This window comes from Cyprinus carpio, chromosome B3 (assembly GCF_018340385.1).
Source record: "Cyprinus carpio isolate SPL01 chromosome B3, ASM1834038v1, whole genome shotgun sequence".
Lineage (NCBI taxonomy): Eukaryota > Metazoa > Chordata > Actinopteri > Cypriniformes > Cyprinidae > Cyprinus > Cyprinus carpio.
The window spans coordinates 1,129,699-1,156,457 of record NC_056599.1 but is presented as its reverse complement, the minus strand read 5'-3'; the positions used below and the strand labels follow the sequence as shown (position 1 = coordinate 1,156,457).

Below are 26,759 nucleotides of genomic sequence, written 5' to 3'. Positions count from 1 at the left end.
CCGCTCCTGTACTCCCTGTACACACATGACTGTGCAGCCATACACAGCTCCAACGTCATCATCAAATCCGCTGATGACACAACAGTGATAGGCCTGATCAACGACAACGATGAGACAGCCTGCAGAGAGGAGATGAGCACCCTGACTAAATGGTGTCAGGAGAACCACCTCTCACTCAACATCGACAAGACCAAGGAGCTGGTGGTGGATTTCAGGAGACAGAGCAGAGAAACACACCCATCACCATCGACAAGACACCTGTGGAGCGGGTAAACAGTTCCTCGGCGTTAACATCAGTGAGGATTACACATGGTCTTCACACACTGATGCAGTGCTGAAGAAGGCACAGCAACGTCTCTTCTTCCTGAGACGGCTGAGGAAGTTTGGAATGAGCCCCAGCATCCTCAGATCATTCTACACCTGCACTATAGAGAGCATCCTGACTGGCTGCATCACTGCCTGGTTTGGAAACAGCACCGCTGGCAACCGCAAAGCACTGCAAAGGATTGTGCGAACAGTCCACCACATTGTTGGAGGTGAGCTTCCCTCCCTCCAGGACATCTACACCAGGCGGTGTATCAGGAAAGCCTGGAGGATCATCAGTGACTCCAGCCACCCGTCCCACAGACTGCTCTCTCTGCTGCCCTCAGGAAGACGTCTCCGCAGCATCCGATCCTGCACTAGACGACTGAGGGATAGCTTTTTCCCTCAGGCTATCAGACTTATGAACAGTCAGAACTAATACACCCTACAGCGTACTCCCACAATATGGTATGCCACACACTGCACTTTAACTTCAACAGTTCAACACTGGACTATACATACACACTGCATTTAATACAATAATCTACCTGCTACCACTGGATACCATCCAATGCACATCCATGACATTTTGTGTATCCAGTTCATGTATAATCTGTTGCACCTTAGCATATTTTTGTGTGTATATATGTCTACATAATGTAGAAAGTGTACATACTGTGTATAGTGTATAATATGTAGTGCTAACTGTATGTACGTATTGCATATAATGTGTAGTGCTAACTTTAAGTAAGTCTTATAGTACACTGTGTGTACTGAGTATATGTATGTGTATATTTCACATTGTCACCTGCTGAAGTCTGTATGGTTATATGTAAATTGTTTCTGCAATTTCTGGAGCACACTCCCAAGAATTTCACTCACCAAGGTACATGTGCTGTGGTGATGTGACAATAAAAGTGACTTGACTTGACATATAATAAACTGAGTAAAGGTTATGTGTATTTGGCTTGCTGTCCAGGGAGAGGGCTCCGAGCACAGTATTACCTCCCGAACCTGGGGTACTCCCCCTGTCCGAGGAGAGGGGTCAGTGCTCAGCACTTAGGCCCGGACCCAGAAAATTTAAATATGTTTCTTGAGGTACAAATTTATTATGTTTTTACATAGAAATAAATGTCTATTTTCTACACTGATTTTAGCTTCTTATTTAAACGCTCTGTTTGAAGGGAAATGTCTGCTGTGAGACCTCAATGGAAAGACCCACTGCTGTGACTGGCTGACATCTTTGCATAGGAAGTATTACATGTGGAACAGTCTCAAATACTTTTATTGTTTTACTATGTCAGCTGCTGAGATTAACTAATCATGTAAAGCGTTAATTATAGGGGAAGTCGTGGGAATATTAGGGGAAGTCGTGGCCTAATGGTTAGTGAGTTGGACTCCCAATCGAAGGGTTGTGAGTTCGAGTCTCGGGCCGGCAGGAATTGTGGGTGGGGGGAGTGCATGTACAGTTCTCTCTCCACCTTCAATACCATGACTTAGGTGCCCTTGAGCAAGGCATCGAACCCCCAACTGCTCCCCGGGCGCCGCAGCATAAAAATGGCTGCCCACTGCTCCGGGTGTGTGTTCACAGTGTGTGTGTGTGTTCACTGCTCTGTGTGTGTGCACTTCGGATGGGTTAAATGCAGAGCACGAATTCTGAGTATGGGTCACCATACTTGGCTGAATGTCACGTCACTTCACTTCATTATAGCATTGCATGTAGATCTACTCCCATCACATGAAAGGATGCAGCGATGAGCTAATCATTACATCTCACTTTCTGTACTCTTACAAAATGCGTTCATCATAACTAACAGCAAACATAGTGTAAATATTGTTAAAGGTTCATTGTGTTGTATAAGAGAACCATTGATTATAATGCAAGTTTTAATTGTCCAGGTAAACTTGTGCTGTGTGATTGACAGCTCCAGCAAACAGGGATCATTCGTTGATCTCTTTTTGTATATAATTTAATCACAATTTAAGTAACAGATTATAATCATGCTATTAGGAAAAACAATGTTAAATTTGGTCACTGGCTTGATTTTCAGACACACACACACATACACACAAACAAACAATTCTGAGAAAAATAAACTTAACTTGTCTGACTTAACTTGAATAATTACTCTTCAGAAATCACTGATCCCAGATCAGGCATTAGAATAAACAAGTTTACTTCCATGTTGTGACAATGCTGTGAGGTATATACAGTAAAAGTCTGTTTGCAAAGCCTGCTGTAAAACTGTAACAGATTTACAGAAATCAGTTTGGAGAAAATCAACAGCAGTTAAGACTATGAAAAGACAATGCAGAAAAGATGAGCGGATGTGGCGGAATAAGAAACTTGAAATTCACTATAGCATCTATAAAGACAGACTTCATGCTTTTAATGTGAAACTAGCCACAGCTAGACAGAATTTCTTCTCAAACCTTACAAACAGTAACTTAAACAACACTTGTACTCTTTTTGCCACTGCTGAGAGACTGACAAACCCCCCAAGTCAAATTCCCAGTGAAATGCTCACAGTTAGCAAATGCAATGAGTTTGCTTCCTTCTTTTCTGAGAAGATCATTAATATCAGGAAGGAGATTAGCACATCATCAAGTAATGCAGAGGTCAGACAGATTTGGCCGCAATATCAAAAAGATACTATGTCTATTTTTGAAGCAATTGATAGCAAAATTTTTGAAGAAATAGTGCAGCACCTAAAATCGTCAGCCTGCTATCTTGACACACTTGCCACATCTTTTTTCAAAAGTGTGCTTAACTGTTTAGACGCAGATCTCTTAGAAGTGGTGAACACCTCACTTCTATCTGGGACATTTCCAAACTCCCTGAAAACTGCAGTTGTTAAGCCCCTCCTGAAAAAGAGCAATCTTGGTAACACCATTTTGACAGCACTCATTAAGATAATAAATGATATTCGCTTAAATTCTGACTCTGGCAAGTGCTGGTATTGCTAGATCTCAGTGCTGCGTTTGACACTGTCGGTCATAACATAATACTAGAGAGACTGGAAAACTGGGTCGGGCTTTCTGGGATGGTACTCAAATGGTTCAGGTCATACTTAGAAGGAAGAGGCTATTATGTGAGTCTAGGAGAGCATAAGTCTAAGTGGACATCCATGACATGCGGAGTCCCACAAGGCTCAATTCTTGCACCGCTCTTGTTAAGCCTGTATATGCTCCCACTAAGTCAAATAATGAGAAAGAACCAAATTGCCTATCACAGCTATGCTGATGATACACAGATAGGCTTTTCACAAAATGACTACAGCCCCATTGACTCCCTCTGCAAATGTATTGATGAAATTAATAGTTGGATGTGCCAGAACTTTCTTCAGTTAAACAAGGAAAAAACTGAAGTTATTGCATTTGGAAACAAAGATGAAGTTTTCAAAGTGAATGCATACCTTGACTAGAACCAGAACATCTGAGCATATCACACCAGTCCTCAGGTCCTTACACTGGCTTCCAGTTATATTTAGGATTGATTTTAAAGTACTTTCATTCGTTTATAAATCACTCAATGACCTAGGACCAAAATATTATGTTCACTGAATATAAACCTAACAGACCACTCAGATCATTAGGATCGAGTCAGTTAGAAATACCAAGGGTTCACACAAAACAAGGGGAGTCCGCCTTTAGTTACTATGCCGCCCGCAGTTGGAATCAGCTTCCAGAAGAGATCAGATGTGCTAAAACATTAGTCACATTTAAATCTAGACTCAAAACTCATCTGTTTAGCTGTGCATTTATTGAATGAGCACTGTGCGATGTCCAAACTGATTGCACTGTATTTTACGTATTCACTGTATTTTATGTAAAATCATTTTCTATTTTAACTGTTTTAAATTAATTTTAAATAAGTCAATTTTTAAATCATTTCCAAAGTTTTAAAATTGCTTGTTTTATTTTTTTTATTATTTTTCTTCATGATTATTTTACTTTCTTTTATGTAAAGCACTTTGAATTACCATTGTGTACGAAATGTGCTATATAAATAAACTTGCCTTGCCTACAGTGAAATGTCCCGAACAAGCAAATAATGCTCTACTAAAACATTCACATGATCCACAGTCCTATAGCAACTTTACTTTAAATGTGGCTTCTACTAGCATAAAAACAAATTCAGTCTCACACGCTCTTGAGTTCAACACAGGTTTATGATTCCAAAACGCAAAAATAAAGTCTAGTTTTCTCAGTGTCGGTTCAGTTAGATTTCCATAAGAACTTTGAAACATTGATTTAAGCCTTTTTAATGACAAATGTCTTATTTTTACATTAAGGATCTGTGGATGTACCACAAACAGTCATTAAAGATAAACAAAGAATAAATACCAAACCTTGTTCCTCGTTTTTTATTCTGCAGGTTTCTGGTTCACTCGTGTTCTCTTCACTCTCCTCTTTAACAAACATCATCTTCACAGCAGCAGATCTCAGTTCAGATGATACTCCTCCAGATATTCCTGCTTGATTTAAAACTTAGTCACGACTGTGAGAACGAGAATATTACAGGTATTTACTGACCTGGTTTAAAAACTGTATTTTTCTATTCACAGAAATAACATTTATAACAGTTTGTATTAAATCAGCATCACAACATAACAGAGATCATGGTGAAACCATAACGAAATTTCTTCCTCTGAGGCAGTAGCGGCGCCAGGATTTTTATTTTAGGTGGGCCTCCAGAAAACTGGATGGGCCAGTTAAAATAAGACCCCCCCCCCCCCCCCCCCCCCCCCCCCCCCCCCCCCCCCCCCCAAAAAAAACGGGTTTCCCGAAAAAAAAATTCCAGCGCTTTTCTGCGGCACTGAGGAGGACAGCAACTTGTATCGCTGTCCTCCGCTCAGTGCTGAAGGCAAGCGGACAAAGAAATACACCTTAATTGTTGGCAGTAAGCTAAATTCATTTATCTCCTATGAACGTTCAATACACAAAAAGACTGAAACGGAATTATATCTTTGGAGGTTCTGTTTCTCTCCATTTATTTACAACACGGCGGGCAGGGAACTGTCCAAAATTATTTAATTGTTTCTTATAAATTCAGAATGACAAGAAGAACTATATCGGCATGAAATAACAGCAGCATTGAATCTGACACAGCTGCTAAACACAAACAGCAGGAAAACGGCCAGACACTAACGATATCGTTACCCTAACTTTTAGCCTATACTTGCCTTGCTGGTGTGAGGGTGTGCCTACTACGGGAGGACTTTGATGGGGAGAGGGCGGCCGAGCAGGATGGTAAGTCGCAACTTAAATTTGCAGGAGTTTCCTCCTGCTGTTCCTCGGAGCATTTCTTGCTGAATTTAAAATAAAATAAGCTGCTTTGTTTTGTTTTACGTTTCATATCGGCAAAAACTGTCTGTGTCTGTCTTGAATGAATGACGTCCGCCAACGTCATTCATTTCATTGGATCACTTGCTGGTGGGGTAGAAGCCGCTGATTGGCTGAGAAGATTTCGCTCAAAGCTTTCCTCGGGCTGGTTATTGGATGAACCGCTAGAATGAAAATCACTCACTACTCATAGGCCTGGGCCAAAATGGGTGGGCCCGGACCTTAAATGGGTGGGCCCAGGCCCACCCGGGCCCAATGGTAGCGCCGCGGCTGCTCTGAGGTTTAATGGTGTTTGGCAAACAAAAGCATGTGTCTTCGCCCCACCTGCTGGACTGGAGAGTGAAGCGTCGAGAGGAGAGAAATAATAGGAGGAAAATTACTTAGCGCGTGTACAGTCATGGCCAACCCAGGTGGAAAATACGTAGTATTAAATGTATTACAAATATACTTGAAATTCAAGTAGTATGTTTATAATACATTTGTATTCCCAACACGTTTATTTGAAGTGCATTAAAAATATACTGAATTGCATTTTAATATATTTCTACAAAGTATACTACAAGTACTTTTGTATTAAATATATGCTTAGTTATACTTCTAAGAAATATGCTAAACACGAGCATACTTTTAATGTTTATTTTTTAAAAAGTATACTAGACATACTTTGGTAATAATTATATGCTTAGCTACACTTTTAAGGAATAAGCTAAACACAAGCATAATTTTAATGTATTCCTAAAAAGTATAGTAGAAATACTATGTTAATAAATATATTCTAAGTTTCATTTTTAAGGAATATACTAAACATAAGCATACTTTTAGTGACGTTTTAGTGTATTTACAGAAAACACACTTATGTTACTCTTACTTAAAGTATATTTTATGCCTACATTGTGTAAGAACATAACAAAATGATTACACTTTTAGTGGGATTTTAATGTACTCTATAACCATGTGTAGGCCTACTGCATTATATTTTAAATATTTATGTATTTATAATTTTAATATTTGGTAAAGTACAATATTTTGGAAAAAAAACGTTTTAATATCTACAATGTACAAACGTTTGTCAACTATTATTAAGTATTGCAATACTTAAAATATGTTGTTTAATACGTTGTTTATTTTTACTTAAAATGTTATACTTTGGTTGATTAGGCTGTTGTCCATTACATGATACATTAAGTGTAATAAGCTACTACTGAAATTCCCACAAGGATTTCAACATCATATCTGAAATGGTTTATAAACACACACACACACACACACACACACACACAAAAAAAAAAAAAAAAAAAAAAACAAACAAAAAAAAAACCTTGCAGTTACTGTCAGTAAAGGATTTCAGACAGACTGATGTAACACAATCTGGGCCTGGTGCTCTTTTCCTTTTCTGCTTCCGGAAGACCTGGTGCACCTGATCTGAATTGCATTGCATGAATTGCATCCTTTATTGTGGTGTCACAGTGATCCAATATATTACTGTCTCTGGTGGGACATGTAATGTGCTGTCTGTATTTTGGCAGTTCACGGGAGAGATTTGCTTTATTAAAGTCCCCGAGAATGATTAAAACCGGATTAAGTCCAGGTGTTGTTGTTCTGTCTCTGTGATCTGATCAGCAAGTACAAAGTCATGTACAAACTGATCAGGTTGTGGGACACACAAATGTTTGTTTTTAGTAGGCTACTCTTCACCAAACCCATACTACAAAATAATCATGTAAAATACTTGTAAACCTTGGTATTATTATTTGTGAAAATAGGCTACAATATAAAAATTAAACAATCTCTTAAACATTTTTTTTCTATAATTTCATTTAACATTTTAATTTAATTGATAATTTCATTAAACGTGGACCTTTACTTTCATTATTTCTGCTACTGCATGTTCATTTTGTAAATGTGAAAAAAAAAGTGAAAAAAAGTGACGTGACATTCAGCCAAGTATGGTGACCCACACTCAGAATTAGTGCTCTGCATTTAACCCATCCAAAGTGCACACACACAGAGCAGTGAACACACACACACACACTGTGAACACACACCTGGAGCAGTGGGCAGCCATTTTATGCTGCGGCGCCCGGGGAGCAGTTGGGGGTTCGATGCCTTGCTCAAGGGCACCTCAGTCATGGTATTGAAGGTGGAGAGAGAACTGTAAACTCACTCACCCCACCCACAACCCGAGACTCGACAAGACTCGAACTCACAACCCTTCGATTGGGAGTCCGACTCTCTAACCATTAGGCCACGACTTCCCGCAAGCTATTAATTTAAATTACTGACAAGTGCAAACTGGGTGCTTAAAGCAAATGTAATTGGCTACATTTACAAAATCCGGTGATATGTTCGCCCATCTATGAAAATGTCTCTTTATAGAGAGAGACAAAAGAATGAGGATAGTCACTGTCTGTCACTTCACTGATGAACCACCACCAAACATCTTCAGCTTTTGGTTTTATTTGTCATTAAACACAAAAACAACTTTAAGCAAATAGTGTTGAATCAAATCTAAATGTAATGCAAATGTTAGTCTATGTTAGTAACCCTTGTTTTAGTTAAATGTGTTGTTTTATATATGGTTTGCCGTTTTAAATATAGTTTGGCGCTTTTTTGATGATCTGCCATTGATCCCGCCTCGCGGCGATGACGTCATCACTAGCGCGCGACAACGCGTTCACAGTCAGCGTCGAGTCTTCTGAGGAAAGGTGAGCAGATAACGGTATTTCACAAATTTAAACAATTGTAAAATAAACTTTACACCGTATGTTTATGCAACATAAACGAGTTCGTTGCCTTATCATCGAGTACAGCACTGTCTGTGTGTTTGCCGACTTAAACACTTAGAGCAGCATGTGAGGATGTTAAGTTCATTCAGACCTGAGAATTTTGTGTTGTTGTATGTTCGTGTGAATGATTGTCTTGATGTTTGGGGTGATTTCGCTGATATAAATGTCTCGTTATCTGTGAGAGGAATGAAAGCGAACCGATCTCCATTTTTCTTCAGATTTATCTTCCTTTGATCAAATTTTTTATAGGTACTTTACATGGTTAAAATTAAGCATAGATAAGTTACTGCTAAATACTTAACATAATTAGTCTGTATAATGAGCAACGTAGGATATTTTAAATCTATACAGAGATTTATAATATATACACTGGAAACATATATATATTTTTTTTACTTTGTGGTACTCTTTCTGTTTAAAAAAGATTTTATGATCACTGTCTATTACTGCACATAAAACTATAACATGTTAAAAATGTAATTATTTACTTTAAATGCTTTGAATGTATTTGTTCGAAAATATAACTATATTTAGATGTGTTCTAGTGTAGTTATTTACGAAGTCTGTGTTTATGCTTTATTTTTAATTTTTTTATTCTTATTATTGAAATTTGGAAGAATTTACATTGTATTTTTTTCTATTTTTCTAGACAGATGAAAAATAAAAATAAGATATGGTTAGCAATGTTAACAATAGAAAGACAAAAACATGCATAGATTATGTGATTGCAGTGTTACTGAATGAGCATTTTAAACTGATGTGCTCTTTGTGGCGATGCTGTTACTTTTAATGATAATAATATACAATAATGGTCAAAAATATTGGCACCCTTGGTAAATATGATCAAAGAAGGCTGTGAAAATTAATCTGCATTGTTAATCCTTTTGATCTTTTATTTTTTAAAAATTTCTAAAAAATCTAACTTTTCATTGGATAATAAGAATTTAAAAAGGGTGGGAAATATCATTATTAAAAAAATTAATGTTTTTCTCTAATACACATTGGCCACAATTAACTGCACCCATTTATTGAATTCTTTTTTAAATCTCCATTTGCCAGTTTAACAGCTCTAAATGTTCTTCTATAATGCCTGATGAGGTTAGAGAACACCTGACAAGAGATCAGATACCATTCCTTCATCCAGAATCACTCCAGACCCTTTAGATTCCCAGCTCCATGTTGGTGCTTCTCCTCTTCAGTTCATTCCTCTCATTTTCCGTTGGATTCAGGTCAGAGGACTGGAATGGCTATAGCAGAAGCTTGGTTTTGAGCTCAGTGACCCATTTCTGTGTTGTTTTTAAGGTTTGTGTTTGGATTATTGTATGGTTGGAAGAACCAAACATGGCCCATTATAAGATTTCTAACAGAGTCAGTCACTAATTGATTTTTTTATCTGTTGGTATTTGATAGAATCCATGATGCCATGTGTCTAAACAAGACGTCCAGGACCTCCAGCAGGAATATAGGCCCACAACATCAAAAATATAGCAGTATATTTCATTGTACACATGGGGTACTTTTTGTCCCTGTGTTCACCAAACCCATCTTGAGTGTTTGCTGCTAAAAAGCTCATTTTTTTGTTTCATCTGACCATAGAAGCCAGTCCCATTTGAAGTTCCAGTCTTGTCTGATAACTGAATATGCTGAAGTTTTGTTTTTGGATGAGCTAGGAGAATTTTTCTTTAAACCCTCTCAAACAACCTGTGGTGATGTGGGTGCTGTTTGACAATTTTTTTTTTTTTTTTAAAGTTTTTCTGACCCAGAGACTCAACTATTTTCTGAAATTCTCCAGCTGTGGTCCTTGGAGAGTCTTTAGCCACTCAAACTCTCCTTTTCACCGTGCATTAGGACAATATAGAGACATGTCCCCTTCCAAGCAGATTTATGACATTTTCTGTTGATTGGAAATTCTTAATTATTGCCCTGATGGTGGAAATGGGAATTTTCACTGCTTTTTTAAAAATAAAAGATTAACAATGTAGATTAATTTTCACTGCCTTCTTTGATCATATTTACCAAGGGTGCTGATATTTTTGGCCATGACTGTATATATACTACTATAATATATAGGTCTAATATATATATATATATATATATATATATATATGTATATATATATATATATATATATATATATATATATATATATATATATATAAATATAACTGCCTTGCCATATATATATATATATATATATATATATATATATATATATATATATATATATATCTATATATATATATATATGGCCTCTTCAAAGATAGAATTTTGAGGACATCTGCTTCACTTACATAAATGCTTAAATGTGTAAATTAGTAAAAAAAAAAAAAAAAAACTGACTGATATAATGTTGACTTTTGGCAAATCTTCCACATAGAAATTCATATTCACTGAAGCTCCTCCCACAAACACTGCAGAATGAAACACATTGAAGATACTGAAGAACAAACAGGTTGGTGTTTATTCTTAATTCATCATCAATAAGGCTGAAGGTTATAAAGCGTTAAGCAGATTTAGATTTGTTGTAAAAGGGTACTTTTTTCGATAATACTTATGTTAGATAACTGTGTAGTTGTTAAACATATTTAATAGTTCTCCCTAGAGAAACATTGGATTTGTGCCTTAAAATAATAATCCTTTGAGGATCAATCAATGTACCTCATTCATGGAAATATAGTTTATAGAGAATGTAAAGCTGATATCACACTGCATTGAGTTCTGGGAAACTGCTTTGTTTATCCGCCATACTGGGAACATCGCACTGCCGTTCTACTGATGAGTTTAGGGCAGTATTTGAATTTTATTTATTTATTTATTTTATTTTTTTGTGATTCTGAAAAATGTTTTCAGTGTATGTCATTCATGCTGCATCGAGAATTTCAAAAGTAACTCTGATCAACGTTCTGAGAGAAAACTGGACAATATAGTATGTGTTTTTTTTTTTTTTTTTTTTTTTTTTTTTGTGTAAAAACACCAAGGGAAGCAGGTCGTGGAGATGATGAAAAGACGCTGGATAGTAAATCTATTAATAATTTTACCGATTAAACCCACTACCTGTTTCTAAATAAAAGAATCATATTGCTGCATGGTTTTTGAAAGTTTTGATTTAGTTTGGTTTAATAATTAACATCACCTTTGCGAGTACAACTCTCACTCGGCTTGTGAATTAGCCGAACTTGAACAGGGACATTAAAACGCTTAACACAAATAATGCTTAATCCTTGTGCGCTCCTCATTTGGGAGTCACACTCATAGTCTTTGCGGTCAAAAGTGACCGGACACCTGAAACTTAATCTAATATATTTTTGTTCAATAATATTTTTTTCTTTTGTATTTGGAGAGAATTTTATGGTACTAATTAATATTTATGCAATAATTATCAAGTTTTCCCATTGAAAATAGTTCAATAAAATGTTTTCTCTAATTGTTTACAATTATTTCAATCAATGCAGTATCTCTTATTAAAATAGAGACTAGGCCATGCCAAATCCATTTTTTAAAGCAGATTAGCACCTTCTGGTGAGAGAAAAGAAAGAAAAACATGTAACTTCATGGTGTAACCACTAGAAGCCTGTATAGGAATCTGTAGAGAGGCTTTTGAATTCCCTAATTTTTATACATGACTGTTTAATTTTATTAGGTTGTGGATTTAAATGTATATTAAGGCATTCTCAAAGACTACATTTTGGCTACTTATTTTTAAGACTACTTATTTTTATTTTAAAGTTGAGGAATATTCGGAATTAAAAAAATTTTTTGACAGCCCTAGTATCTGTATTTATTTCAGCATCTGTATGAGGGTGATCCTCCCAGAATGGGGGTGGTGCCACAGCATGCAACGCGGCATGATGTAGCTTCACATTCTCTATAAAAATGCATCAATATGCCCAAAAAAGTTGTATAGCAAATGTCTACTTTATACTGTTACATCAGGGTTACTAAGAGTTACTGAAAATGAACCATTTTTACTTTTATTTCAGAGTTGATTGAAGAAAACAATGAGAAAGAAGAATTGAGGAAAGTTGAGGAGAAAAATAATGTGAAAAATGGAGAAAAACCTTGGTCTCAAGCCAAACAGAAAGATTTAAAGAAAAGAAGAGCCAAGAAATCTTTCACCTGCACGCAGTGTGGAAAGATTTTGACAAGCAAAAGAGGTCTTGAGCGTCACATGAGAGTTCATACTGGAGAGAGACCGTACATGTGTTCACACTGTGACAAGAGATTCAGTCAGTCTCGAGACCTGAAAAACCATGAGAGGATTCACACTGGAGAAAAACCGTACTCATGTGATCAGTGCGGGAAGAGTTTCACACAAAAAGTAAACCTTAAGAAACACATGATCATCCACACTGGAGAGAAACCATCCAAGTGTTCACATTGTGACAAGACATTCAGTCAGTCTGGATACCTGAAATCACATGAGAGGATCCACACTGGAGAGAAACCGTACACATGTGATCAGTGCGGGAAGAGTTTCACGCAAAAAGTAAACCTTACGACACATATGAGAATTCATACAGGAGAGAAACTGTACACTTGTGATCAGTGTGGAAAGAGTTTCACTCACTCTGCAAACCATAAGGATCACATGAACATCCACACTAGAGAGAAGCAGCACGCATGTGATCAGTGTGGCAAAACATTTCTGAGAGCTCCTGACCTGAAGAAACACCTGAGAGTTCATACAAAGGAGAAGCCACATTCATGTAATTTGTGTGGAAAGAGATTTTCATTTCTACAAAATTTAAAAGTACATCAAAAAATTCATACTGTAATGAAAGAATACATGTGCTGTGAGTGTGAAAAGACTTTTACTACAACTAAACATTTGAAACAGCACAAGAAGATTCATACTGGAGAAAAACCTTACAAGTGTTCACACTGTGATAAAACATGCAGTGATTCAGGACACCTGAAAACACACGAGAGGATCCACACTGAAGAAAAACTGTATCACTGCACTGCATGTGGGAAACATTTCAGCTGTTCAACTGCTCTACACAGTCATACAAAAAACAATCACAGTAAATAGATCCTGACAGATCTGATGCCACGTCCTTACCAAATGTTACACAATAGTGCAAGCAATAAAACATCATCTGGATAAATCTGTCCTAACCAGTCATTACAAGTGACATGACAAAGAAATATTATCTAAAGCTTTCACAGTGAATAAAGTTCATCTTCAAAACAAGCAGAATCAACTGTGAGATTCAGATCAACTCAAGGATTGAGTTCCTCCCCAATGTCAAAGCATTTTATTATTTTATATAATTTTCCTTCATGATACAAAATGTATCATTGTGCTTTCTTATGAGTTTCATATGATGTTCGATTGTCTTATTCATATGTGTCACCTGTAGATTGCTTATTCTTTCATGTTTCATGTTTTTACAAACTGTTCTTGTTCGGGAAGCTGAAGAACAGACTGTAACACTTTTTAAGAGAGAATTATATTTATTATATATTGTTCTTTGTTGTTTTTAAAATGAGTTATTTTAAAAACTTAAAATGTATTTAGGAAATGCAGATGCAAGATATACTGTCATGTAGCTTTGTAATTGATCCTTCTCTGCTTACAAGTATGCACAACTGAACCCGGTATTAAATGAGCCCTGTGACTAAATTTTGATTTTTATGCTTTTTACACCCCGTTCTTGTTCAGGAAGCTGAAGAAGAGACTGTAACACTTTCAAGAGAGACTTGAGATTTAATTTTGTTGTTCACTGTTATTTTTTAAAATGACTTGTTATTCTTCCACTTATGATGTATTTAGGAAATGCAGATGCAAGATATACTGTCATGTTTTGTAACTGATTTCTCTGTGCTTCACTTGTAACTAGGAATGAATACCTGAACCCGGTATTAAATGGGTCCTAAGCAAAAATTATCGATAAGCTCTAATGTTAACTGGTCTACTTTTGGAGCTGGGGAAATTAAGAAAATACACTTACAATGTATCATTGCTACATAAATATAATCAAGCTAGCTTTGTCTTTCAAATATTCACTTGTATTACCATACATTCTATTAAACCATATGATTTTAATGAGAAAACATCACCTAACGAGTCAGTATTTTTATATCTTAAGTATTCCTTTACATTCTTACATTGCAAATATGCTTCATGTAAAAGGTTATTTGTTTAATGTTGGGAATTGCCCTTGCCAATAAAAATAAATATTCATTACAGTAACAAACATCAGATGCACATGATGAACATCAGCTGGATGAGATCCTCAACAAATGTATTATACAAATGACAAAGTTCTTATTCTGAAATCCGAATAAAATGTTATACTTTCTTTGTGCATGTACCTTAATTCACCTTGTACAATTATTCACCGTTTATGTTAAGTTGTTTTTATCTGTAACTGCAAATTTCAACAATCATTTCATGAACAGCATGCATTTTGAAGCAGTTAATTATTTAAATGTTGGTTAAATTAATGCTAGAATTTGTACTTCTGAAATACATGTTGTTCAGTCAGGACAAAGAAATACATGCATCATAACCATTCAGAGAAGTAAAACTGACAACTTCTGCATTATAAAGCGCTATATAAATAATGGTGACTTGACTTAACTTACGATACAGACATGAAGCTTCATTTCCAAGATGGTAAGATTTGAATTTCAATACAGTATATATAGCAACATAGTAACAAAGGCTTGTATTGTAATATTGAAGTATATTAAAATCAATTTTTGATACTGATATCAGATATATGTTCTTGTAGGGCTGCATGATTAATCGAACGCGATTGTCATGCACATTTTGTCAGTAAAGCCGGTTCTGTGATTAGTAGTAAATCTCCATCAGCTGCTTTCAGGTGGAGCAGACTGGTGCAGCTAACCAATCACACCGCATTTCGTATTTCAGAAGGCGGGCCTTCATTTGATGCAGGAACTATTCCAGCCATTCATGCCAGACTGGGGAGAGAGGTGTTGTCATAATGTAAAATCTGTGAAAAAAAAAAGTTTTTCAAACAACCTAGTATGAGAGCCTGTTCTAGTACACCCCCAAAACAAAATCAAGACCTTGTAAAAGAGCATAATAAAAAAAAAAAAAAAAAAAAAAACTTTTTTTTTTTACAAAAAGCTTCGATAAGAATACTTAAAATAGCAGATGGATCAGCAGTATACATTTAGGCCCTGTTTACACAAGTGCGTTTTCACTTTAAAACGTAATTTTAAAATTAAAACGATCCTCCTCTACACTAGTGTTTTCACTTAATTTCAGAAACGATCTCCGTCCACACTTCACAACTGAAAATGCATGTCACATGACCATTCATGCAGGTACAACCATAGATATGTAATAGGTAGGGACTCCATTATTTAGATGGCGGATGCGTCTATGTGCTTGGAGCGGTCAAATAGGGAATCTACCTATACATATCTATGGGTAAAACCAGTGTTAATGTTTACATGGTCGTCAAGGATATGCAGAGTGTCCCAAAACAACATCTTTTAGAATGTTCTACTCTATGATGTAATAGTGTGGATAAGCACCGCCTCCGCAGAAGAAGATCGACAACACTGCCTGTTTAGCCCCACCCACCAATTCTAGATCACTGTCTGTCCATCCCCGAATGTGAGAGAAGAGAGGCGAATGCACAGGCTCTGAAGACAACAAGATGCTGTGCAGTGCCAAGCTGTGGTAAAAACAGTATTTGCATTGCCTTCCCTCTGATCCCAATGTTAGGAATGAGAGGATGAACTTTTTTAAAGTTCCAGACCACTTCAGTAAGAACTTGGTCCTTTGTTCAATTCATTTTACCACAGATTCATTTACAAACAAGGGTCGACACGGCTCAACACTCGATTCGACATGGGATTTTCATAAAGATTGAAACTAAAAGACAATGCTGTGATGACTATATTGGATCCGACAATAATGTCGCAACACGTGAGTAACTGTTTTCATTACGTGATCACTATTGCTTTGTCTGTTAAACAGTTGTTTGATATGCACTGAGTATTTATGCGTTTTTAACCTAAATCACAGCAGTGTCAATCTGTTAAGGACGTAGACCGTCAAATATACATAAGCCAATCATAGCAGTGGCCGTTTACTTCAAAGTCTACATTTCACCACGCCTATTCAAACAGAGTGTTCTGATGAGGGTGGGTTAATAACAGGACAGAGAACAGCCTATTACTTTATTTAAAAATCTTGATAACATTATAAGTGGACCTCAGAGAAAAGTACAAAAATAAAAAACAGGCAGTTCAGGACCCCTTTAAAACCTTAACAACATACAGCACAAAAGTTTTTCACACTTTAAAAAAAAAAGGAGTCAACCCATAGAAATCTCCTTCCACAAACAGGACAGACATGAGGCTTTTAATTTGTATGGTTTGTGGTAAGGCATCTCTTTAGTGTGAACTCTCATGTAATGATTAAATCCTCATTTACAGGTGAAACTCTATCCATACTGAGAGCAGCCAAAAGGCTTTTAACTAGGGCTGTACGATATATAGTTATATCGATAGTCGCATCGCAGGATGTGCGATGTTTAGTATACTGATCGTTATATTTATACTGATCATTTTTTTCTCACACATAGACAGCATGTCTACACCGGATGAGACCATTGCAAATCATTTCAACTTTGTGTCAGCACGTCGTAAAAAGAATGAGGCAGTTGTTTTCTTTCGGTGATTTGCCGTGTGGCGCTGCGTCTATAGACAGCATCACTGATTATGATGGGTTCAGTATTTTGTCACGTCGCACCGCTCGCGTCCGGTATAGACAAGTGAGAGCCACGCAGATGCATGTGAACACTGAATTACATTCACTTCTGCATCTATTTGTGCAAAATTATGTCAAAATGCATGTCTCTGTGGGTACCCTTGTAAGTTGCTTATGGCTTAGGTGAAGGTAAACGATGGAAATTGATGTGTAACAGTATTTTGGTTCACAGCAGTTTAATGAGGCTATCTGTGTCACGAATGTTAACCAAACAACAAAACACACACACACACACACACACACACACACACACACACAAAAAAAAATCACTGTTTTGCTTTAACAGATTTATTAGATTTAATTTATACAGTGAAGACTATGCAGTGTTATTTTACATTTGATTATTCAATTTCTGTACCAGAATACTGTTAAGACTTCCTGAAAAGATGTAAAGCACTGTTTATTTAATTTGTACCTTTGTTCTATTATATTTATCTATGCTTGTACACTGAACAAAATTATAAACGCAACACTTTTGTTTTTGCCCCCATTTTTCATGAGCTAATTTTTATCAGACAGCACAATGCCACAGATGTCGCAAGTTTTGAGGGAGCATGCAATTGCCATGCTGACGGCAGGAATGTCCACCAGAGCTGTTGTCTGTGAATTGAATGTTCATTTCTCTACCATAAGCCATCTCCAAAGGCGTTTCAGAGAATTTGGCAGTACATCCAACCGGCCTCACAACTGCAGAACACGTGTAACCACACCAGCCCAGGGGTCCTCGTCCTCATCGGGGTCTTGACCTGACTGCAGTTCGTCGTCGTAACCGACTTGAGTGGGCAAATGCTCACATTCGATGGCGTCTGGCAGTTCGAGAGGTGTTCTCTTCATGGATAAATCCCGGTTTTCACTGTACAGGGCAGATGGCAGACAGCGTGTATGGCGTCGTGTGGGTGAGCTGATGTCAGCGTTGTGGATCGAGAGGCCCATGGTGGCGGTGGGGTTATTGTGTGGGCAATTATGGACAATGAACACATGTGCATTTTATTGATGGCATTTTGAATGCACAGAGATACCGTGACGAAATCCTGAGGCCCATTGTTGTGCCATTCATCCATGACCATCACCTCATGTTGCAGCATGATAATGCATGGCCCCATGTTGCAAGGATCTGTTCACAATTCCTGGAAGTTGAAAACATCCCAGTTCTTGCATGGCCAGCATACTCACCGGACATGTCACCCACTGAGCATGTTTGGGATGCTCTGGATCAGCGTATACGACAGCGTGTTGCAGTTTGTGCCAATATTCAGCAACTTCACACAGCCATTGAAGAAGAGTGGACCAACATTCCACAGACCTCAATCAACAACCTGATCAACTCTATGCGAAGCTGATGTGTTGCACTGCGTGAGGCAAATGGTGGTCACACCAGATACTGACTGGTTTTCAGACCCCCCCGGACCCCCCAATACAGTAAAACTACACTTTTTACAGTGGCTTTTTATTTTGGCCAGCCTAAGGCACACCTGTGCAATAATCATGCTGTCTAATCAGCATCTTGATATGCCACACCTGTGAGGTGGATGGATTATCTCGGGAAAGGAGAAGTGCTCACTAACACAGATTTAGACAGATTTGTGAACAATATTTGAGAGAAATAGGCCTTTTGTGTTCATAGAAAAAGTCTTAGATTTTTGAGTTTAGCTCATGAAAAATGGGGGCAATAACAAAAGTGCTGCGTTTATAATTTTTGTTAGTGTCATTTGTTTATTTTCTATGCTGATTTACTCAACTACAAACCCCAATCATTGATTTTTTTTTTTAGATAGAGTTATTCAAGTCATCTGGTGATTTTTTTTTTTTTTTTCACATAGCAATATATCGCAGAAAAATAAAATATCGCAATGTGAATTTTTTTCGAATATTGTGCATCCCTACTTTTAACCAGCATGAATTAGCATGTGAGTCTCAAGGTATCCTTTACGTGTGAAAGACTTTCCACACTGAGAGCAGATGAAAGGCTTTTCTGAAGAGTGAGTTACCAGATGATCATTAAGGTGTCCATGCTGTGTAAAACTCTTTCCACACTGAGAGCATCTGTAAGACTTTATCCCAGTACGAATTAGCATATGCTTCTTAAGGTTTGTTTTACGAGTGAAAGTGTTTCCACACTGAGAGCAGCTGAAAGGCTTTTCTGAAGAGTGAACAAGCACATGATCATTAAGTTGCCTTTTCTGTGTAAAACTCTTTCCACACTCAGAGCAGCTGAAAGGCTTTATTCCAGCATGAATAACGTGATTCTTAAGGTTTTCGTTACACGTGAAAGTGTTTCCGCACTGAGAGCAGCTGAAAGGCTTTTTCCCACTATGGATTCTCACGTGTTTCATAAGGTGTGCTGGAGTAGTTTCTTCTCCCTCCAGTAGGAGGCGTTGTATTTGTTAAGAGTGTTATGTTTAACCTTTACTAGCATGAGAGTTAGAAATGCAGCACATGTTGAAGTATGCTGACAGCAGAATCCACTTCTGATGTGATCTACATTCATCCTTCTTTGTTGTCTTACAGAAAGCATTGCTTGTGAGTATTTTATGTTTAATATGAGTCTTGAAGACAATATTCGTGAACATTTATGTTAAACAAGATTATATTTGATAGTTTTAGTTTTGCTGAATGTAAGCCAGACTTTGCATAGATACATGTGAACATACATTAGAATACAGTTTACATGCTGTTTATTCGTTTCCTTTGTAGTTTCACTCTGTCGGTAATTGAAGGATACGTCAATAAAAGGACATCACACCTGTCAATTGTCGAGGAGTTTATCTATCTGCATAGCTGTGTCTGAATCAAACAGTGAGGGCAGAATAGTGAAAAAGCACCTATCTACACAACAACAAGTGGATGTTACATCAGCTTCAGCATATTAAACAATGTCTGAAGAAGGGAGAAAAAGCGCAGCATCCGTCTGCTCCTAGAAATCGCATCACTCCAAGAGCTCTAAAGGTTCAGTTAAATCATCTGCCAGTATAGCCGCTCTCAATGCTCGAGCTAAAGCTGAAGCAGCTCGTACAAGAGCAGAATTTGCAAAAATGGAAATTGAAATGAAAGTTAAGAAAGCGGAGCTTAAAGTAGAAGAGGTGCGCCTGGATGCCACACTACAAGCACTAAAACAGCAGTGTGATGCAGAAGCCGCACAAGCTGAGGCGTATGTCTTTGAGAAAGCGGCCACTGATCTCGAAGAAGAATCTGCATTGGGGTCCGCAAAGGTAGATTCCACAGAACGTACTCGTGACTATGTAAAACACCAAATAATCCTAAAGGCAGATTCAAGTCCACTTAGCAACATAGAGCACAATGATACTCTAGCAACAACTGTCCCATACGAGCCACCAAAACAAGAACCAGGCCAGTCTACGGACACAGAGTATGTCCATCCACCCCCGGGTGCAAACAAATGTAAAGATGTTCCCCAGCTTTCCCAAAGCATTCCTGTGCGGAAACTTTCATTTGGAGCATTACCGACACATCAAAGTACGGGATATACTCCACAAGTTGGCAATATGACTGATATAGCCAGGTTCCTAGCACGACGTGATTTGCTCACTGGCGGCCTCAGAAAGTTCAGTGATAAGCCAGGCGAGTACTGGGGATGGAAATCTTCATTTAACAATGTAATTGATGATTTGAACCTGTCTGCTAGCGAAGAATTTGACTTGTTGATCAAATGGCTAGGAGCAGAGTCCGTTCAATATGCAAAACGTCTGAGAGCAGTGTATATTAACAGACCCTCAGAAGGATTGGGCAAAGTATGGGAAAGACTGGACGAGTGCTACGGCTCCCCTGAAGCCCTGGAGAAGGCACTACTCGACAGACTTGAGCGTTTTCCGAGAATCTCGAACAAAGACCCATACCTCTTGAGAGAACTTCAGGATCTTCTCCTAGAGATAGAGGCTGCAAAGGACGAAGGCTATATCCCAGGCCTACTGTATCTTGACACCGCAAGGGGCATTCATCCTGTTGTGGAGAAGTTACCCTTTGGTTTGCAAGAAAAGTGGATGACGTATGGGTCTAAATACAAGGAGGAGCATTCTGTATCGTTTCCACCATTCTCAGCATTTGTCGCCTTCATTAGCAGGGAATCAAAAATGCGCAATGACCCAAGCTTTAAGCATTCAGTGCAACCCAGTCTTGTACCCACTAAAATGAGGTTTCAGGACAAGCAGAGTAAGAGAGAAGCAATCTCAGTCATCCGGACCGAAGTGGTCAGTACCGAGCCAAATCCAACTGCAGGAACAAACATCCACGACCCAAATAAAGAATGCCCAATCCACAAGAAACCTCACACGCTTAAAAAATGCAGAGCTTTCAGAGAAATGCCTTTGGAGGAGCGTAAGGCTTATTTGAAGAGGAATCTGATATGTTTCCGATGTTGCGCATCCACTAATCATCAGGCAAAAATATGTAAAGCCGAGACCCTTTGTGCAGAATGTAACTCCAACTCACACATTACTGCTCTTCATCCTGGTCCTGCGCCTTGGGCAAACACCACAGAGCCTGCTTCCAACAACGGCGGGGAGTGCAATATAGTTTTACCTACGGCCACGTCTACATGTACGCAAGTCTGTGGGAGTGAAGTTGAAAGTCACTCATGTAGCAAGATCAGTCCTGTATTCATTTATCCACAGGGGTTCCCTGAGAAGAAACTCAAAACCTACGCTATTTTGGATGACCAAAGCAACAGGTCACTTGCCAGATCTTCAATCTTCGATACGTTTGGCATTACCAAAGGCTGCTTCCCGTACAAGCTGAGAACCTGTGCAGGCCTTGAGGAAGCTACGGGGAGGAGAGCATATAACTTCATCGTTGAATCTGTGGATAGCAAGTCACGCCTAAAGCTCCAAACACTTATCGAATGTAACATGCTGCCGGACAATCGCAATGAGATTCCTAGACCTGAAGCTGCTCGTAACCATTCTCACCTCCAAGACATTGCATCCGACATTCCAGATGTTGATCCTGACGCTAAGATCCTGCTTCTCATTGGTAGGGATGTTATTCAAGCGCACAAGGTTCTTGACCAACGCAATGGACCTCCAAATGCACCCTTTGCTCAGAAGCTAGCTCTGGGATGGGTGATTATTGGAAACATTTGCTTGGGTGGAGCTCACAAACCTGTACAGGCCAGCGTTTTCAAGACAAACATTTTGGACAATGGCCGCCCAAGTCATTTCCTTCCATGCAAGAACTTCATCCAAGTAAAGGAACGCATCATCCCACAAAGCCACAACAAGGTCAGTCTCCCAAATCATACCAAGTACACGTCCATCGGAGAAACCGTGTTCCAACAAACAAGTTTGGATGATAGACCTGGTTACTCTCAAGAAGAAGTGGCCTTCCTGCAGATAATGAATATGGAAGTCTATCAGGACAATACAAATAGTTGGGTTGCTCCGCTGCCTTTCGCTCACCTAGGCCACGCCTTTCTAACAACAAGCAGCAAGCTGTCCAGCGCCTAGCTTCAGTTCGTCATATGCTGAACAAACGTCCTCACATGAAAGGTCACTTCCAGGAATTCATGCAAACCCTTTTTGATAACGGTCATGCGGAAATAGCGCCACCCCTTACTGAACAAGAAGAGTGTTGGTACCTTCCCTTCTTCGGCGTTTATCACCCCCGCAAGCCGGACCAAATAAGGGTTGTCTTTGACTCTAGCGCGCGATTTGAAGGAGTGTCCCTCAATGACGTCCTTCTTACCGGTCCGAATCTCAACAACAGCCTGCTGGGAGTGCTCATGCGGCTCCGTGAAGAGAAGGTAGCTGTAACAGCTGATATTAAGCAAATGTTCCATTGCTTTAAGGTCAGGGAGGACCATCGGAACTTTTTGCGTTTTCTCTGGCACCAGAACAACGACATGGAACAACCAATCGTGGAGTACCGAATGACGGTACACGTCTTCGGCAACAGCCCATCGCCTGCAGTAGCGACCTATGGACTTAGGAGGGCATCAGAAGATCAAGAGAAAAGAGACAATACAACAAAACATCTTGTGGAACATCATTTTTATGTCGATGACGGGCTTGTCTCCCTGCCATCAAGTACCGACGCCATCTCTGTCATTCAAAAGGCTCAAGAAACCTTGGCCTCATCTAACTTGAGGCTGCATAAGATCGCCTCTAATGACATCACAGTAATGAAAGCATTCTCCAAGGAGGATCTTGCAAAGGGTCTGAAAGATCTCGACCTAGGAGCAGACAGTCCACCTATGCAAAGGAGTCTTGGAATAAGCTGGGACATTGCAACAGATGAGTTCACCTTCCAAGTGTCTACCGCTGAAAAGCCCTACACTCGTAGAGGGGTACTTTCCATCATTAACAGTTTGTATGACCCTCTAGGTTTCGCAGCTCCGGTCAGCATCAAAGGCAGGGCCCTTTTGAGAGAGCTTTCAATGGATGCAGGTGGATGGGACGACCCACTTCCAGAACGAATGCAAGAAGAATGGAGTACATGGAAGGAATCCCTGAAGCATCTTGAACAAGTGCGAATACCAAGAATGTACACATCCATATCCTTCTGTGGTGCAGCCAAAAGAGAGCTCTGTATATTCTGTGACGCGTCCACCAAAGCTATTGCTGCCGTAGCTTATGTAAAGATCACAGATACAGAAGGCAAGAGCGAACTTGGATTTGTGTTTGGCAAAGCTAAACTTGCCCCACAACAAGACATAACTATCCCGAGGCTGGAACTATGTGCAGCTGTTCTTGCCATCGAGATTGCAGACTTGATTGCAACGGAGATTGATGTTCCATTCCATTGTACAAGGTTCTTCACAGACAGCAAGGTAGTGCTTGGATACATACAAAATGAATCCAGGAGATTCTATGTCTACGTGTGTAACCGAGTTCAAAGGATTAGAAAATCATCCAGCCCAGAACAATGGAATTACGTGCAGACAGATTTAAACCCAGCCGATGTAGCTTCCAGGTCCATTCCAGCAAACACTTTGATGTCCAGCATGTGGCTCAAAGGACCAGATTTCCCTGCTACGAGCGCACGCGAAAGAAACCAAGTGCTGTTTTGAGTTACTCAGTCCAGACTCTGACCCTGAGATTCGCCCTACGGTGATGGCCTTTGCAACTCGTCTCATAGACTCTTTCCTAGATCCAAGTCGCTTTGAGTCCTTCTCAACTTGGACATCACTGCTTAGAGCAATAGCAAGACTCGTTCATATAACCAGATGCTTCAAGGGAAATGCTTATGGAAGCAAGTGTCGAGGTTGGCATATTTGCAAAAACATCGCCCCAGAGGACTATGGGAAAGCAAAAAGCGTTATTCTGAGCTGTCTTCAACACAAGACTTATCCTGAAGTCTTTGCATGCATCGAAGCCCAGAAAGAGATACCAAAGCAAAATCCACTCAGAAACCTATCGCCATACAAAGATGACGCTGACTGCCTTAGAGTTGGAGGTCGTCTTTCACAAGCCGACATGCAAAATGATGAAGTACATCCTTTCATCATCCCAGGAAAGCACCACATGAGTACACTACTGGTACAGCACTATCACCAACAAGTACAGCATCAGGGACGCCATTTCACAGAGGGCGCGGTAAGAACGGCCGGATTATGGATTGTTGGCGGAAAACATCGCATCATCTCCATCATCCACCACTGCATCAAATGTCGCAAACTGAGATGGAACACAGAAACCCAAAAGATGTCTGACCTACCAATTGATCGTGTAACTGTCTGCCCACCATTTACTTACGTTGGCATCGATGTATTCGGACCCTGGACTATCAGTTCTCGTCGAACACGTGGAGGTCTTGCCAATAGTAAGCGCTGGGCTGTGATTTTTACCTGCTTGAGTACCAGGGCCATCCATATCGAGGTTATCGAGTCAATGGAGTCATCCAGTTTCATCAACGCCTTACGACGGTTCATTTCCATTCGTGGACCAGTAAAGCAACTCAGGTCTGATTGCGGAACCAACTTCCTGGGTGCATGCAAGGAGCTTGGTATAACCTCAAACCAGTGTGATAACCCGGAGATACAAGATTTCTTGGACAAGAATGAATGCACATGGGTCTTTAACCCACCTCATGCCCCTTACATGGGAGGAAGTTGGGAGCGCATGATTGGGATTGTGAAGCGTATTCTCGACTCAATGTTGACTACCAACTCAGTTCAGTTGCTGACCCATGAAGTTCTCGTTACCCTTCTTGCAGAAGTAACAGCCATCGTAAACTCTCGACCTCTCATTCCTGTCTCATCTGATCCTGACTGTCCCTTCATTCTTACACCTGCTACACTTCTAACCCAGAAGACAGGATCTCCACCTATCCCTCCTGGAAGCTTTGGTGAGTCAGACTTGTACGGACGCCAGTGGAGATGGGTGCAGCATCTTTCTAATGTCTTTTGGCACCGGTGGAGAACTCAATACTTGCCAACATTACAAGATCGAAGAAAATGGCAGACGAACAGGCCAAATCTACAAGTAGGAGATCTTGTACTTCTAAAAGACAACCAAGCCAAAAGATTTCAATGGCCCATGGGAGTTGTGGTCAATACCTTCCCTAGTCGAGATGGAAAAGTCAGGAAGGTAGAAATAAAAGTTGCTTCTGGGGGTACGTGCAAAACTTTCTTGAGACCAGTTACGGAGACTGTACTTCTGCTGCGCAACTCCAATGAACATAAACAGGCGTAGTATGTATTAAGAGTGATATACTAAAAACATAATAAGAAAAGATGTGCTGGAGTAGTTTCTTCTCCCTCCAGTAGGAGGCGTTGTATTTGTTAAGAGTGTTATGTTTAACCTTTACTAGCATGAGAGTTAGAAATGCAGCACATGTTGAAGTATGCTGACAGCAGAATCCACTTCTGATGTGATCTACATTCATCCTTCTTTGTTGTCTTACAGAAAGCATTGCTTGTGAGTATTTTATGTTTAATATGAGTCTTGAAGACAATATTCGTGAACATTTATGTTAAACAAGATTATATTTGATAGTTTTTAGTTTTGCTGAATGTAAGCCAGACTTTGCATAGATACATGTGAACATATCATTAGAATACAGTTTTACATGCTGTTTATTCGTTTCCTTTTGTAGTTTCACTCTGTCGGTAATTGAAGGATACGTCAATAAAAGGACATCACACCTGTCAATTGTCGAGGAGTTTATCTATCTGCATAGCTGTGTCTGAATCAAACAGTGAGGGCAGAATATAAGGCTTCCTTTATGTTTGAAAGTGTTTCCACACTGAGAGCAGCTAAGAGGATTTTTTATGTCTGTTATCTGAACGCTGCAACTCACTGATTTTTCTCCATTGACATCATGATCTTTCTGATCCTGATATTTCTCCTCCACTTCATTAAGATCTTGTTTTTCTTCTTTCACTTTCATCAGGCCTAAAATTAAATCATTATAAAGGGGAAAATCAATTGGAACGTTTGGAAAATAAAAGGATAAAATATTTGTGTACAGATGAAAATAAACCGTCCCTGTTGACACAGATCCATGAAAACAACTAAAACACTGCATTATGCTGACAGGCCAGTAGATGGCGATGTCCCTTTGTAAAGAAACTACACACCTATAGGCTGAGCATGTAATACACATGCACGTTA

General features: G+C 39.1%; 2 protein-coding genes across 2 annotated transcripts; both read left to right on the top strand.

The window, feature by feature from the left end:
* The first annotated feature begins 8,298 nt into the window (after positions 1 to 8,298).
* Positions 8,299 to 14,492, top strand: LOC109050248 (gastrula zinc finger protein XlCGF8.2DB-like). Its single transcript, XM_042719442.1, has 3 exons — positions 8,299 to 8,354; positions 10,813 to 10,887; positions 12,416 to 14,492. The coding sequence occupies exons 2-3, from the start codon at positions 10,854 to 10,856 to the stop codon at positions 13,465 to 13,467; spliced, it is 1,086 nt and encodes a 361-aa protein (XP_042575376.1). The 5' UTR covers positions 8,299 to 8,354; positions 10,813 to 10,853; the 3' UTR covers positions 13,468 to 14,492.
* A 5,031-nt stretch (positions 14,493 to 19,523) lies between these two features.
* On the top strand, positions 19,524 to 22,652 carry LOC109051270. The gene is made up of 2 exons (XM_042721102.1): positions 19,524 to 19,713; positions 19,888 to 22,652. The coding sequence occupies exon 2, from the start codon at positions 20,226 to 20,228 to the stop codon at positions 22,650 to 22,652; it is 2,427 nt and encodes an 808-aa protein (XP_042577036.1). The 5' UTR covers positions 19,524 to 19,713; positions 19,888 to 20,225.
* Positions 22,653 to 26,759: the final 4,107 nt, after the last annotated feature.

What these genes read in the sequence shown, in the direction of transcription:
- LOC109051270 (XM_042721102.1), top strand. Translation starts at nt 20,226, where the DNA reads ATGGAAATTGAAATGAAAGTTAAGAAAGCGGAGCTTAAAGTAGAAGAG.
- LOC109050248 (XM_042719442.1), top strand. Translation starts at nt 10,854, where the DNA reads ATGAAACACATTGAAGATACTGAAGAACAAACAG. An exon ending in AGATACTGAAGAACAAACAG is followed by an intron (nt 10,888 to 12,415) that starts GTTGGTGTTTAT and finishes CTTTTATTTCAG; the next exon opens with AGTTGATTGAAGAAAACAAT.